The sequence below is a fragment of the Lampetra fluviatilis genome, chromosome 21, assembly GCF_964198595.1.
Source record: "Lampetra fluviatilis chromosome 21, kcLamFluv1.1, whole genome shotgun sequence".
Lineage (NCBI taxonomy): Eukaryota > Metazoa > Chordata > Hyperoartia > Petromyzontiformes > Petromyzontidae > Lampetra > Lampetra fluviatilis.
This window is the reverse complement of record NC_136295.1, coordinates 5,915,704-5,931,190: the sequence shown is the minus strand read 5'-3', so window position 1 is coordinate 5,931,190 and position 15,487 is coordinate 5,915,704. Positions and strand designations below refer to the sequence as shown.

Below are 15,487 nucleotides of genomic sequence, written 5' to 3'. Positions count from 1 at the left end.
AAGAGTTTGTGTCCAAACGTGCCGAAGTGTGCCTATGCGTTTGCATCGGTTTGAATGCGGTTGCGTGCGATGTGTGCCGATGTGTGTTTTGTATGCGCACTGGCAAGCACGCTTCTCCACGTGCATCCCCGTACGTTTTGTGCTGTGAACTGCAGAGCCAAACACAGACCCCTTCACCATGACGACGGAGGCAAGAGCGGCCATGACGGTGCCGTCCCCTGGAGACAACCGGGCTACAAGCACGTCCCCGTGCGCATCGTATCCCCACCGCAAGCCGGGGCGTCCACCACCGCCAGGCCCTGGCACCAGCGGCCACAGCAGTTCACGGAGCAGCCTCTGAACTTCCGTTCTGAGCCTCGCACCCAGCAGAGGCAGCAGCAGCAACAGCAGCAGCAGCAACCACCACCTCATTACCAACACCACCACCATCATCAACAGCAATACCAGCAACAACACCAGCCGCAACACCAGCAGCAACACCAGCTACAGCAACAGCAGCAGCACCAGCAGCAGCACCACTCTAGGCAGCCTCACTATCATGCTCAAGCTGTGGCAGCCCCACCTGAAGTCTGGAGCCCCAGCCGGCAGCAAGATTACCGGGCCCCTCAGCAACGAGCGTCCTACAGCAGCAACCAGACAATGAGCCCGTCGGCAGAGCAGCCGGAGCACTACCGCGGTCTCGCTCACCGGCACGATCGTCTGGCTGGCTCGGAATTTTATGCTGGCGGACCCGCAGCCGGTGCGGTGCGGATCCCGGGCAGCGCGGGTAGCGTGTTCCGGCCAGTGGTGAGCGCGCGCCGAATGGCGATGGCAGAGCGGGCCACACCACCAGAGCCAAGGACACCACCGGCCACGACTCCTCCACGGGCCAGCTTCGATGACTTCAGCCGCTCGGACGACGAGCAGTACGGGGTAGGAGAGGAGATGGGGGACGATATTGCCCTGCGGAGAGCGCAACGAGAGGGGGAGACGGCCAGAGATGGGCGAATGGAACTAGAGGCCGATGAGAGCGTGACAGAATCTCCGCCGCTGCAGCCTCCACCGACCGCTCGCCTCCTGAAGAGCAGGAAGGCCGTGCTGCCCTCCGAGGTGCGGCGCCAGCAGCAGAAGGTACCGTCCGACGAGGGGAGAGCGAGGTCCGGCCAGACGCCCGATGGGGGCCTGAGGGCAAAGCAGTCACCGTCGGCTCGAGGGGACGGCGAGAGGGAGTACGTGGGCGGTCCTGACGATGAAGGAGACGGCGCCGGAGCCGCGCGATGGTGGGGCGAGAGGAAGGGGGCGCAAACGGACACCCACGGCGGGGTCGGTGGGCCCGTGATGCGCAGCAGCTCTGAGATTTGGGGCGGGCCGGCCCACTTGTCGGCGGGGAACCTGGTCAGAGCGAGGCCGATGCGGAGGGCGACCCAGGAGGCCTTCCTGACGACGGCGGCAGGCGCCCGTGCAGAGAGGGGCATGGCCGAGGGGCGGGAGTGTGAGCGGGGTGGCGTGGACTGGCTGGGCACCGATGGCTACGCCGGGGGCAGGCCGCCACCTCGCGAGGGTTTGTTCGAGTCGCCCCCAGAGCCTCGGGCCCGCAGCAGATCCGTCGACTGGAATGCGGCGACGGCAAGGGTGAACGTGTAAGTGGCAGTAGTCCGAGGGCAGCGAAATGAGAAGTGCCCCGCTCGACAAGTCCTAAATCCACTGATTTTATCACTTGCCAAACGCGAGTGTGAATGCAATTAAGGGTTTAAAGGGCAGTGCGGCGGTGCAGAAGTTGGTGCATTGCACCTTCAATCTGGGGACCGGATTGTCTACGTGCACCAGCTTCGCGAGGGACTGTGTGGGAGTTTGGGACCATATGCGAGAAGGAAGTGAAGCAAGGTGGCATATGATACAAGACTGATGTGATTATAAAAAAATTCTCTTGAGGTTGCCTCGTGGCTCAATGGTCAGCGGTCCTGGCATTCAAATCTGTGGAGCCACCCAACGTTTGAAGTAGCTTCCGCAGTATAACAAATTGATTGTCTCAAACAAGTTACCAATGACTAAAAAAAAAACTCGTAAAATGTTGCCTTTATCACCTCAGCAGTAATTACAGACGAGAACATTTTAAAACGTCAGTGTGAATGCCATACCACCAATATATCTCTGTAGCCGGTTGTGTGGTGTGTGGATGAAACGTGGGCACTTTAAGGGACCTCAGTTCAGTGATGTTTTCTTCCAATGGCTGTTCTCCAGCATGGGGTGATGCACGGCTTTGCTCGAGTTCAGAATTGGCTGTTTGTCTGATGATGCCAACAGCACAAATGGAATATATTTAGGCGAAAGACAAATAAAACAGAAAATTAGTAATGTGTTGGCACTCATCCACGTTGGTGGTTCTAAGCCAATGGTAAAGATATTAATTTGTTTCCATGGTGGGGATCACTTTCTGCATAGAACAACCACTCTGGATATTCAGGACATTTAACGTTTACATTTAGCAAAAAGAAGCTCGTGAAAAAAAACCCATAGACAAATCTAACTGTTTTAGTGATGACAGCTTTCACACAGTACGTAGCCAACCGTGCTGATCAGAGGTGCAGGGGAACGACAACAAACTAAACACAAAAAGCAGTTCTATATCGAGTGAATCATCCAACATCATGCCGAACAACAGGCAGTGCAACCAGAATGCATATATCGGATAGCACGATTACAGCAACCGACGCAGTTGTATAAAAATAGAAGTTTTCTTGTGGGTGACTCCGGTTTGTCTGCTGCAGTGAGGCGCGACCTGGAGGGCCCATGTGGCGTGCCGAGGCTGGGAGGGGAGTGGGCGCCGGGGGCGCCGGGGGTGCCGGGGGCGGTGAAGGCGGCGTGGGTGGCGTGGGCGGTGGGGGCGGCGGGGTGGCTCCGGCTCAGCGCAGGGCCCGGCGCTACATCACGCCGGGGGACGACCGGCGGGCGTCCGACCGCTTCCGCACTCAACCCGTCACCTCGGCCGAACGGCACCAGACAGACAGGCGCGTTGCACCCCCGGTGATCCGCGAGATAATGAGCGGTTGTGGATTGTGAATGCTGTGTGGAGAGGTCAACGCCGTCTACTGTTTTCTATTTCCGCGTGCCACGTGCCGATGGCCCATTTTATAATTGGCATGCGGGGACGATTTATAACAATGCGAATTTTTCTACCAGCGGGCAGTTGCTGGAAATTTTTTTTTCAATTTATTAAAAAAATATATATATTTTACGTCAAATAGTTCTGCTGCGTTTGTGAAGTTGAACATTCCTCTTTGAACGTTTTGTACAAATGATCGTTCTACTGGTAAGCTGCATGGATTTCATGCCACTTTCAGATGGAAATTCCAATGAAGGTGCTCTCCCTTGCATTCCAATTACTCAGCGACTTGAATTTGTAAAATCCTACACGGACTTTGCAGACTTCCAAAGCCAAATCCAAATGTTTGCACTCATTATCGCTATCTCAAAATACTCTCTGGTTCTTTCGGTAAAGTCACGTAGATTGAAAAAATAATAAAAGAAAACACGACGTTTCGTTCGCAACACAAGCGTCCGTCTTCAGGTGAGAAAAAATTACCGAAACGTCGTGTTTTCTTTTCTTATTTTTTCTATCTACGAAACTTTACCGAAAGAACCAGAGAGTATGGATTCCTGCAGTCACGAAAGCTTCAAATCAAGATTATCTCAAAATATTTTGTACCGACACCGGACAGCAAGCCATAGACATGTCTGGATTTGCTCTCAATTTTTTTGCTTCCTGGGTCTAAAGGCCACAGCTTTCTGTTGATGCTGGTTAATTGGGTGCTGAGGGGCGATGCCTGCTATGGTGGCTATCAGGCATTGTGGTTAGCCTGATTTATTAGTGAGCAATGGGGAGACCTCGAGGTGACTGGGTGTTTCAAGCAGCTCATACCGTGTCAGATCACTGAGCCGAGAAAGCTGAGATCCTGGGTTCAAATCCAGGTTTCTGCCACCTATAATGAAAGTGGGTTCTTGAGAGTAGAGAGTTGATGGTGTCAGTCCAATCCCAAATGATTGCCAAAAAAACATTACACCAAACCTTGTGTTTTACATCATTTGCCTCATGACAAACAATATTTCCAAGATCTATAAAATCTGTGCTACTAGTATCGAGAAAAGGTTTTTTTTAAGTGCAAAAAGAAAAAAGAAAACAACTTAACGACATTGGTTATATTTCGATTTAAAGCTTTCGTGACTGCAGGGATTCATATTCTTGGTTCTTTCGGTAAAATTACGTATAAGGGAAATAATAAAATAATAAAACAATACAATTTCTCTTCTTGGTTCTTTCGGTAAAGTCACGTAGAAGGGAAGTAATAAAATAATAAAAATAAAACATGATAAAACAATTCTCACGACGTTTCGGCCACAACGCAAGCAGCCGTCCTCAGGCGAAGAATGATACATTATCAAGCTAGGAGCTTATATAGGTGTAGCGAGGGGGAGCGCCTTAACAAAAGAATGTGCATATGAAGAGGAATTTAGCATACCAATGGGCAATGCGTAGGAGGTGGGTGGAGGGGTTTCAAAGTCCCATTATGCCCATGCATTATGTAGGATCAACAGCACCACGGGGGGGCGCAAGGAACAGCGTTAATAAAGGAAAGGAATGTTAATGATATGTAGCTGCATTTACCAAACAACCATGTAGAAAACCAAAGTAAAAAACTACATAAAAAACTAAAATATAAACTGATACTTACTATACTCTACAATAAGCTGAGTTACTAACAACAAATAATAAATTACAATTCTACGTCGTAAGAAGTATATAATATACTTCCATCTAAACTTTATTCTCTTAGCATATACAGTACTATATACTGCCATAGATAAACCCAACATTAAATTATAAACTGTATTGCTGTAAACCACCCTATACTTTATACATTTTTATATAACACTATGTATTATTCAACTCACCCTAATGTGTATCGAAATGGTTTATTACGTCCTTCCAATGATTGCTAAGCCTGAATCCATCTTCTCGGTTAAAATTGTCTCTGTGTTTGTATATGTGGATCGCCTCATGAACGAATCTCTCATGATAGCCAGATGGCTTGCAGAGAACCTCCGTCTTGGAGAAGTCAATGTCATGTGAGCCCACTGAGTTGTAACAGTGGTCTGCCACGGCTGAGGTGTTTGTCCTACCGTGTTTTAGATCAGCTTTATGTTCACGAATGCGGTCTGAGACGTGTCGTTTGGTTTCCCCAATGTAACTGCTACCACAGAGGCAACTTAGTTTGTAGACGCCAGGGTACTGTATGTCTGGAATCACATCTTTTACAGACGGTACCAGATCACGGATTTTATGTACTGTGTTGAATCGGACCTGGATCTTGTGTTTAATCAGGATTTTGGAGATCTTTTTTGTGACCCCAGCAATGTAGGGTAAGGTGATGGTCTTGAAAGGCTCCTCAACAGGATCCTTCTTGATGGTTGGAGTGATGGCTTTGCGGATTGTGTAGTCGGAGTAACCATTAGCCTTAAGAGCTTGGCGTACGTGTTTGAGTTCACTGGAAATGTGTTCATGGTCGGAGATGCATTGGGCTCTATGATATAGAGTCTTGATGAGGGAATTCTTCTGGGATGGATGGTGGTGGGAATCCGGTTTTAGATAAGCATCCGTGTGGGTGGCTTTCCTGTAGACAGAGTGGCTCATTGAACCATCAGGTCTCCTTTTGATTAGGACATCCAAAAAGGGTAGCTTGCCATCATTTTCGACTTCCATGGTGAATCTGATGGCTGGGTGTATGGAATTGATGTGGTCGAGAAATTGGTCTAGAGCAGGCCGGCCATGTGGCCAGATGACAAAAGTGTCGTCTACGTACCTCTTCCATAAGGTCGGGCGTAGAGTGGCAGTCTGGATGGCGTCCGTCTCAAATTTCTCCATGAAGATATTGGCTACAACCGGAGATAGGGGGGAGCCCATTGGGGTGCCCTCAATTTGCTTGTAGAAGGTTCCATTCCAGGTGAAGTATGTATTGGTTAAGCAGTGTCTCACCAGGGGGGGTACCCCAGCATTTAGTCCTTGATGAACCAAGTCTTCAATGATTGCGATGGTGTCAGGCACAGGCACCTTGGTGAACAAGGAAACCACATCAAAACTGACAAGCAGGTCGTCTGGGGACAGGGCAATCCCCTTGATTGTCGATACCAGGTCAGTAGAGTTTAGTACTGCAGAGGTGGTTTTTCCAGTGAAAGGCCGTAGGATTTCGGACAAAAAACGAGCCAGTTTGTAAGTGGGGGAGTTGATAGTAGAGACAATGGGACGAAGAGGTGTATCTTCTTTATGTATCTTTTGCAAGCCGTACAATCTTGGTGGCCTGGCTGCAGAAGGTTTCAACGAGAACTGTTTGGTCTGATCAATTAATGCGGTTGAAGCAGAAATGATGTTGTTGGTTTTGGAGACGAGGCTGTTGGTGGGGTCTCTTTTTATTTTTGTATAGCTGCCATCGTTGAGTAGTTCTTGAATTTTGTTGTTGTATTCTATTTTGTCCATGATGACAGTGGCATTGCCTTTGTCGGCTGAGAGGATGACAATGTCATCCCTCTTTTTTAATTGAGCTAATTCAAAACGCTCATCTTTGCTGATGTTGCTAGCTGGCATCTTAGCGTTTTTGAGGGTTACAGAGATTTCAGATCTTGCTACGTCTGCAGCGATGTGACTCAATCCCTTGAGAGCTACATCTACTCGAGCAATTATATCATTAACTGGTATGTGTCTAGGTGTGACTGCAAAGTTTAGTCCTTTAGCTAAAACGGATTTCAAACCTTCAGAAATAGGACTGTTACTGCGATTAATTACGACTTTGTTAACATCTAGCTTTTCAATGTGTGGGTCCGGTTTCTTGTTTGAGAGGCGGTTGAATTTGGAAATCAAGTTGTCCTTACATTTAGTCGACATAGCGGCAGCTGAAGAGGCAGTCATTTTTTCCACGTGTTCCCAATCCGATGTGGACATTGTTGCACTCAAAGATAAGTGTGATTTGTAGAGTTTCTTGTCTAACTGATCTAGTTCGGTGCGCGTAAGTCTGATTTTCTCTGAGATAAGAGCTAAGCTAGTTCTAGACAGAATTCGTTTTGCATTAGAAGAAGTTACAGCAGCAGATGTTAGTGTAAATGCGTTTGGTATTACCTTAGAGTCGCGGCATCTCTTCAGAAAGGTGAGAGACTCGATTAGCTGAGCCTTCTTATCACGGAGCTTGTTGAAGGATCTCAAAGTTATGTGGAAACCCTCCCCGTAGAGGCTGTTGAGGAGCCTTTCAAGACCATCACCTTACCCTACATTGCTGGGGTCACAAAAAAGATCTCCAAAATCCTGATTAAACACAAGATCCAGGTCCGATTCAACACAGTACATAAAATCCGTGATCTGGTACCGTCTGTAAAAGATGTGATTCCAGACATACAGTACCCTGGCGTCTACAAACTAAGTTGCCTCTGTGGTAGCAGTTACATTGGGGAAACCAAACGACACGTCTCAGACCGCATTCGTGAACATAAAGCTGATCTAAAACACGGTAGAACAAACGCCTCAGCCGTGGCAGACCACTGTTACAACTCAGTGGGCTCACATGACATTGACTTCTCCAAGACGGAGGTTCTCTGCAAGCCATCTGGCTATCATGAGAGATTCGTTCATGAGGCGATCCACATATACAAACACAGAGACAATTTTAACCGAGAAGATGGATTCAGGCTTAGCAATCATTGGAAGGACGTAATAAACCATTTCGATACACATTAGGGTGAGTTGAATAATACATAGTGTTATATTAAAATGTATAAAGTATAGGGTGGTTTACAGCAATACAGTTTATAATTTAATGTTCGGTTTATCTATGGCAGTATATAGTACTGTATATGCTAAGAGAATAAAGTTTAGATGGAAGTATATTATATACTTCTTACGACGTAGAATTGTAATTTATTATTTGTTGTTAGTAACTCAGCTTATTGTAGAGTATAGTAAGTATCAGTTTATATTTTAGTTTTTTATGTAGTTTTTTACTTTGGTTTTCTACATGGTTGTTTGGTAAATGCAGCTACATAACATTCCTTTCCTTTATTAACGCTGTTCCTTGCGCCCCCCCGTGGTGCTGTTGATCCTGCATAATGCATGGGCATAATGGGACTTTGAAACCCCTCCGCCCACCTCCTACGCATTGCCCATTGGTATGCTAAATTCCTCTTCATATGCACATTCTTTTGTTAAGGCGCTCCTCCTCGCTACACCTATATAAGCTCCTAGCTTGATAATGTCTCATTCTTCGCCTGAGGACGGCTGCTTGCGTTGTGGCCGAAACGTCGTGAGAATTGTTTTATTATGTTTTATTTTTATTATTTTATTACTTCCCTTCTACGTGACTTTACCGAAAGAACCAAGAAGATGAATCCCTGCAGTCACGAAAGCTTTAAATCGAAAAATACAATTTCTCACGACGTTTCGATGATTGCTTGCGTTGCAATCGAAACGTCGTGAGAATTGTATTGTTTTATTTTTATTATTTTATTATTTTCCTTCTACGTGGCATTGGTTATGTTGTAGAATTAAACCCTGAGTGTCAATGAGCCGATGGTGCCACGAGTCATCGAGGGCTGGCTGTGCAGTCTTGCGACGTTTCCAAATTAGACCCCGAGCCCTGCTGGGCTGATCCAGAAACAGCCTGAATGTTGCCCGAATGCTTCCATAGACACGTGGCTCCAACGCCTCGGTCTTTCCCCTTTTGTTGCTCCCCTTTTCCTCTCTGGCTGCAGGAAAGTGATTCTAATAATAATCATTAAAAGTTCGAATACCATGTGTTATGTTACGGCATCCCAAAGTAAACTCAGTTATTTTTGTAAATGCTTTTTAAGCACTCTTAGTGCAGTATCAAGTATGTAACTTCCGCTCGCCAAGGGAACTATGCAGCCCACTCATAGCAGGCTACATGGCCCGTTTGAGCCTTGCTTGGCCAGGTAAGGATTGCCATGCAAATTCCGGCTTGCGCACTCGTCAGAGGTGGCTGCAACGCCGCATGTGTAACCCTGGCTTATGTCTGCAGCAGGTCTTGGCAAGGGGATGCCGATGACAATGCTGGTGAGTGCCATCACTCTTCAACACTGGTTTACCCACACCTCGCCTTCACAAAAATCTTCTTGTACACAACATGGTAGCACCCAGCACTTGTGGAAGCCTATGTGTGGAATACTTTTAAGTTAGCGCATACCGTATTCCTCATGGAGAAGGAATATGAAAATGTGTAGCTCATTATATATTTTCTTTAAAAGGTCGACTCATTAAGCAATGTTAAAATTGGAACTTTTACATTTTCACTGAAATATGTACTATATATAGGCATATTTTGGAATATGTTTTGATAAATGGATAAATATTTACCGTAACACAATTGAAAATCGAAACCAACATTGTTTTGAGGTATATTCCATTTTTCACTTCATTACATTTGATAATCATTCACATTTCAATCTGTCAATCCACTGCTGGATGAAGGCCTCAACACACTGTCAGTCATGGAAGGTTGCTTTACCATACCTCACCACATACTAATAGGGTTTTTCCCCTTTTTTTCTGGCAACAAAACTGAAACCTTTTTAACAAGGATTCATGTCTGCATTAACCACAATACTTGCAGTCAAAATGCAAACAAAAAACACACTATGATAATATATGCATTGTCCTTGAAACTGATTGGTCCACACCAAGGACGGCTTTCTTTTGAGCCTCGATCCAATTGGTGCTCGAACAAAGGACGCCAAAAGGCGTACAGCTCAAAGACAATGCACTATCAAAGTAATGAGGACCAGTGCGAGTTGGTGAAGGGAACTCCTGACACTGGTTCAGATTTGACTCACCGCTGCACCACCACTCCACCACATTACACAACATGCACTCTTAATCACTACTATAAGTACACATGTAAACATCATATTTAAAAACACGTGAATTTAAATCAAGTGCGTGATCCATTTTTAAATATCGGGGCACGTGTTTTTCCCCCCCATCTATCAAAATATATATTGAAAATATTGCCAAATGTATTTTTATAGTATGCTGCAATATGTTTTGAAAACATTCTTTCCACAGCTCTAGATTTTAAGAATATCCTTTCTACGTGAGATATTTGTTCTGTCTGTGCATGTGGGAGAATGTGGTAGCTGAGGATTAGGAGTTAGAACAATGAAACTAAAGACACTCTTGTCTGCTGTTAAGAATACTGCATTCCTTACATTTGCACACGGCTATTTGGCATCAAATCATATCAAATGTACTTCGCTACAATTGTTTTCTACTTGCCAATTTAAAACGTACGTTCACATCCTATGTTGCATTGCAGTTGAAAAGTAAAGGTCAAAGTGCAACCCCGTAAATGTTTTTCTCACTCCACTGCTGGTAGACGGGCCTCATCTAGACTGGCATCAGAGAGCCCCATTGGAGGGGATCTTTACCTATCCTTGCACTCAACTTAAATATGTCTGGCAATAAAATATATACGCCAATTTATCAGTTCAATAAGTAGGCTGTTTAACACGCTGATACACAACATTTACAATTTACTCGAATTGTAAATGTTGTGGGTTTACTCTCCAACACACCGGTGTGCTGTACTAGTAACGAATTGCCATGTTTTGTTTACGTGACAAACTTTACTAATTGGCTGTGTCGGGTGATGCAGCTTTAAAGACACATTTATATTCACGCGATCTAACCCAAAAACCTATTATGGATAATATTGGTCGCGGAAGCTTACGTATTCAATTAAATATATATTCCAATTAATCTGTTCCATAAATAGGCCGTTTTACACGCTAATACACAACGAAATACAATGGAATCTATTGAAGTGTTCAGTAAATGTGGCGTGTTATTGCATTTGTTATTGTATGTGTTCATAATCAATGATGGCTTGGATCGGCTTGTGCCCACAGAAGTTGTTGTTGTGCATTTTGCTCCATTTTGAAACAGCTTGTATGTGTTCAATGCATACCGTGTCTGCTATTCTACTAGAAACGGACAATATTGATGACAAGGCCAAGCTCAGTGTGGCTGCCAAGCGGTCATTTTTCAAGGTTTGATTCTCCTAGATTATTACCACCGTGCCTTTAACAGTTGAGGAATTACACAGCTTTTAGATAAAGAATGACTACTATGTAGTTAAATACACTAAAAATAAATACATAAACTCCACCACCTGCTTCCAATTCTCAATGATGGAACAGTCCAAAATTAACACTCCCTCAAGGAAAGCCAAATCATTGCCCTTGAATAGTGAAGCCATTAAACATAAAATGACTGCTGCCGGAGCCAACATAACCACCAATGGCAATGATCTATGGTTGTCCAATGCATGCATTAACTTTAGCGACATGACAAATGTGGAGTATTAATGCTGTACCAACATCACCATCATCATCATCATCATTCGCCTCCAGCGCGCTACACATTGAGCACACTCCACGGCCCACGCCAGGTTAATTGGGAAGTGTGTTGGGTGGCTTTGCAACATTGGCACACGTAGAGTTAAGTCCGATCGGGGATGTATTTTGAAAATTATAAAGGGAAGGTGATATTTGGCCTGATTAAATATTTATTATTGACTCATAATTGAACATTAGCCAGGTCATTAGGGATAGAGCCCTTGATGTTATCAAAGCAAGGCATGGGACCTGTAATGCGTATATTGTAGGAACAGTAATCCACAGCCCTTTATAAATCCACTACTGGATGGAAGCTTAACCACACAATGTCGGTCATGGCGGTTGTTTGACCCATACGTCGCCACACTGCTCCGTGACGATTGGTGAAGAAAGAGAGGCCCAAGACCGGTTCGTGTATCTCTTTGCCACCTATATTTGCTGTAATTGGGAATCACATTCTCAGTCGCCGAGTTTATTGTACAGTGTACTGCCCCACAACTCCACCAATACCATGGTGCAATTGGCACAAAAGCCATCATTCTTGATTTTGATAATCTCATCCATCAGCATGACGTTCATTGCACACACCAAACATCACGTCTCCCTCTTCTTTCATGATGCCACCTTGTCCTTCACCTCTTCCTTACCCTTCCTCCTCCTCCTCCACGCTCCTGGCTCCCACAGGAGCTGGAGAAAGCCGCGTCCCAGGAATCTCCAGCTTCTCCGAAAATGCGCTCTCGCAACCCGGCGGTGGAGCGACGTCTGCAGCGACGGCTGCACAAGCGCGCGTTCACGCAGCCCATTGGCACCCCGCCGGGCTCGCCCGCCAGGTGAGGGGGTGTGCGTGGTGGGGGGGTGGGGGTATGGGGGGGTCATCCACCTGTGTCTACGTCAGGGGTCGGCAACCAAAACAAGAAGTGGAGACATTTTTTTAGAATTCGAGAAAAAAATCCAATATTTAAAGAGCTGCGATGAATGTTAACACGAGACGATGGTCATTCATATACAACATCACAAAACAGTCCTTACAGAGCCGTAACGCGGCTCCAGAGCTGCAGGTTGCCGATTCCTGCTCTACGTGGACGCAGCAATAATTACGATGATCCAAGCCTGCAACTTCCCACAGCTGGGCAAAGGCATCCCCCATTCTTCTCTTGTTTCTTCCTTCGTTGTTTCTGTCCAGTAGTGGCCTCCCTGCTGTCTTCCTCTGTCTCCTTTTGCATTATCCTAGATAAGAGGGATACAATTTTACCCACTCTGTCGGCAAAATCGTATCCCTCTCTCGTCAGTATTTTTTTATGATGTGAGTTGCCTGTGTACACTAGATTTATCTTTCTTCAACGACAGCATCGGTGGCCCCTGTTTTTTTCATTATTCTAGAATTCCTTAACTCTAAATAAGAATAATAATAACGATGATGAGATGGTTAAAACATTATGATACAATCCCATATTCTGGTCACAGCTTACTTATATGAATATCGTTATTTGTATTATAATTGCACTAAATATGAGTTCTCTCCTAAGAGGACAGTGTTCTAAAAGATGTAACTAATGAACAGTGATGCCCATATTTATAATTTTTAAGAGCCCATTGAGAAACGAAAGCCTCTTTTTCAAGGTAGGTCTTGGTTTAAATACGTTGAGCAAAAAAAGGAAACGCATTACAGTGTGCAACTAAAACAATGCAGATCACAGCATTATATAAATTTACAAGAGAAGTTAGGAAAGATGAGAATAAATGTGAAATATTATTGATATATTCAAACAATTGACAAGTATAACTTTGAAACGAGCGAATATAATGTCGTGTACACCATGACATAGGTGGCTAGGCATGTGTGCTGCTGGTTCACCTATCCAATCAGAATGTGATCTATCTTTCTGAATTTGCCTGTCTCACTGTGCTGTTTTTTTTTTCTGTCTCTCCATGTCTATGTCTGCCTGCCTGTCTGTATGTCCCCTCCGCCCCTCTGCCTCCGTTTTGCCTAACTGTCTTTATTTTCGCCAATTTGTCCATGCTAATGTTTGTATCTGTTTCTGCCTGCCTCTCTGTCTGTCGCCTCTTCCAATCCCTATTGCCTGCCCCCTTATCTGTTTCCCTTGTGGCCCAAAGTGGAGCTGGCTTATTTGCTCAGGGCACAACCAGTGGCAGCCCAACAGCCCAAGGAAGGAGCAACAGCCCCATTCCAGTCGAACCTGAACCCCAGCTGACCAGGTTGGCTGACAAAAATCATCGTGCAAGACTTTCAAAATGAATACTGTGTGTGCGCATGTTTGTGTACGAGGAGCAAGCAGTGTGATGCGAGCACACCGAAGTGAACCCGGTGGTTGAGGTTTGATTTTGCCCGTGCACTCCCGTGGTATTCAGGGTTTCTGAAATATTTTGGAGACTCTCGGAACAAAATGCCAGATGAGGAGGCGCTCTATGACGCCATCTCAGCCCTTTTCAAAGCTCTCGTAGATTTTAGGCCCGAGGCAAGCTGCCTGTGACCTGTCCCTCCCTGTGTCCTTGTTGGTACCCTAAACAGGCATGGACCTTCCCTAGGGTGGCTCAGAACAAAATTAGTATCTGCTGCAGTTTGGTCAACAGCAGGATTTGGAAAACAATAGGTGGGTGGGTGCTTTCCAGCGAATTGAGCTGGGATTTATCAAAGTAAATATAAAAAAAGCTTCTGGTCTTTCATTATAGGAATATAAGAATGTAGGCGAAGAATGCTTGCAATTATATGACCAAATGAGGTGCTCAAATTGTAAGCTTAGAACAGAGCATGGCAATGAAGTATTATCGACATAGCTGGTGAAAGGAGGTTGCAATGGATAGAACACATCCGTATTGACTGAGGAGAGCAGATTAACAAGACAGGTATTGAAGTATATTCTTAGGTTTTTTCGGTAAAGTCACGTAGATAAATTTTTTTAATTAAAATTAATAAAAGTAAAATATAAATAAAAAGGTATTGAACTGGCACCTCGATGTTGGTGAACAAAGGGTTGACCTAAAGCCAGATGGAGGCGATGACGCTGTGATTAGCACACCTAGGAGGTCTGTGTCAGCTGTGCAACTACTGGTGGTGCTGGCAGAAAGAAGGAAGTGACAGTGATGCGTGGTGGCATCAGTGGTATCTATTCAAGACCTAAAAATCGCACCTCCTGGCTTTGATATTCCTCATCGAAGACGCTGGTGTGACCATCGACTGCATCAGAAGCATCAACAGGCCGATGAGCACAACTCCTTCAAGACAAGCAAAAGTGCGCAAGTGGCCATGCAGCCAAAACTATAGACCATATCGGAGACCACAGTTGTCTGCGCTCCTTCAACGGTGGAGGACGAATAGCAAAACTACATGAACTCTCTCCTGAAGCCCCCTCATGGCGAGCAGATCCCGACGTTGGCATTTTATCTCCTGAACACATTGCCACATGCAATAATAGAAACAGGGTGCTAAGGTGGGTATGTTTGGTTTTCATTTGGCTGTGTGCTCACACACTCCACACACCCGAACAACAACTGCCTTTCGACACTAAGTGGTGGTGATGTCACCATGGCGCTTGTGCCAGGCTAAGTGCACTTTAAGGTCACGTGAAGTGTCGAATGGCCGCTAGCAGGAGGTCATGGGACAGACCCAGCAGGTGCCATCGGTTGACTGACTGAGATGACTGGCCGATGCACCACCTGTACCCGCTACTGTGCCATACACCCCACAAAGAAAAACAAATAGACTGTTGGGGTACGTGCTATTAGCGAGCACCAATGAAGGCTAGCATGGCACACGAGGGGGTGGGTGGCCAACACCATACCCGGCCGCCTTTGTCTCCCCAGTGGCAATGTTTACACACTGCACCAGGTACTCATTTGAAGCTGAGTTGACCTAGGGGAGGCCCGGGACTGGTTCAAATAAGCATCACCGGTGTTGGCCATGAGCGGGAATCGAACTCGAGTCACCAGGTTCGTAGCGCAGCACGCTAATCGTTATACTACCACTCCCCCATCCACACACCACACGCACACCCCCCCCCCACACACACACACCCCACACACACACACCCCCCCACACACA

At 45.8% G+C, this 15,487-nt stretch overlaps 2 protein-coding genes across 6 annotated transcripts in view; both read left to right on the top strand.

Annotated features, from left to right (window-relative positions):
- LOC144938100 (uncharacterized) overlaps nt 1-3,039 on the top strand; it is a 37,684-nt gene extending 34,645 nt beyond the window's left edge. Inside the window, exons 7-8 of the mRNA XM_078865798.1 lie at nt 156-1,619; nt 2,748-3,039. Coding sequence (XP_078721924.1) covers nt 156-1,619; nt 2,748-3,039 — 1,756 coding nt within the window. The remainder of the gene's footprint in view (nt 1-155; nt 1,620-2,747) is intronic.
- Nucleotides 3,040-9,062: 6,023 nt separating this feature from the next.
- The window catches only part of LOC144938167 (uncharacterized), a 43,013-nt gene continuing 36,588 nt past the window's right edge, over nt 9,063-15,487 (top strand). For 4 of the 5 annotated variants that reach the window (XM_078865930.1, XM_078865929.1, XM_078865927.1 and 1 more), the window contains exons 1-4: nt 9,063-9,088; nt 11,018-11,079; nt 12,112-12,257; nt 13,543-13,644. In XM_078865930.1, the coding sequence (XP_078722056.1) occupies nt 12,157-12,257; nt 13,543-13,644 (203 nt within the window). In that variant the 5' untranslated portion in view covers nt 9,063-9,088; nt 11,018-11,079; nt 12,112-12,156. The remainder of the gene's footprint in view (nt 9,089-11,017; nt 11,080-12,111; nt 12,258-13,542; nt 13,645-15,487) is intronic. The other variant, XM_078865928.1, reaches the window with a different exon arrangement.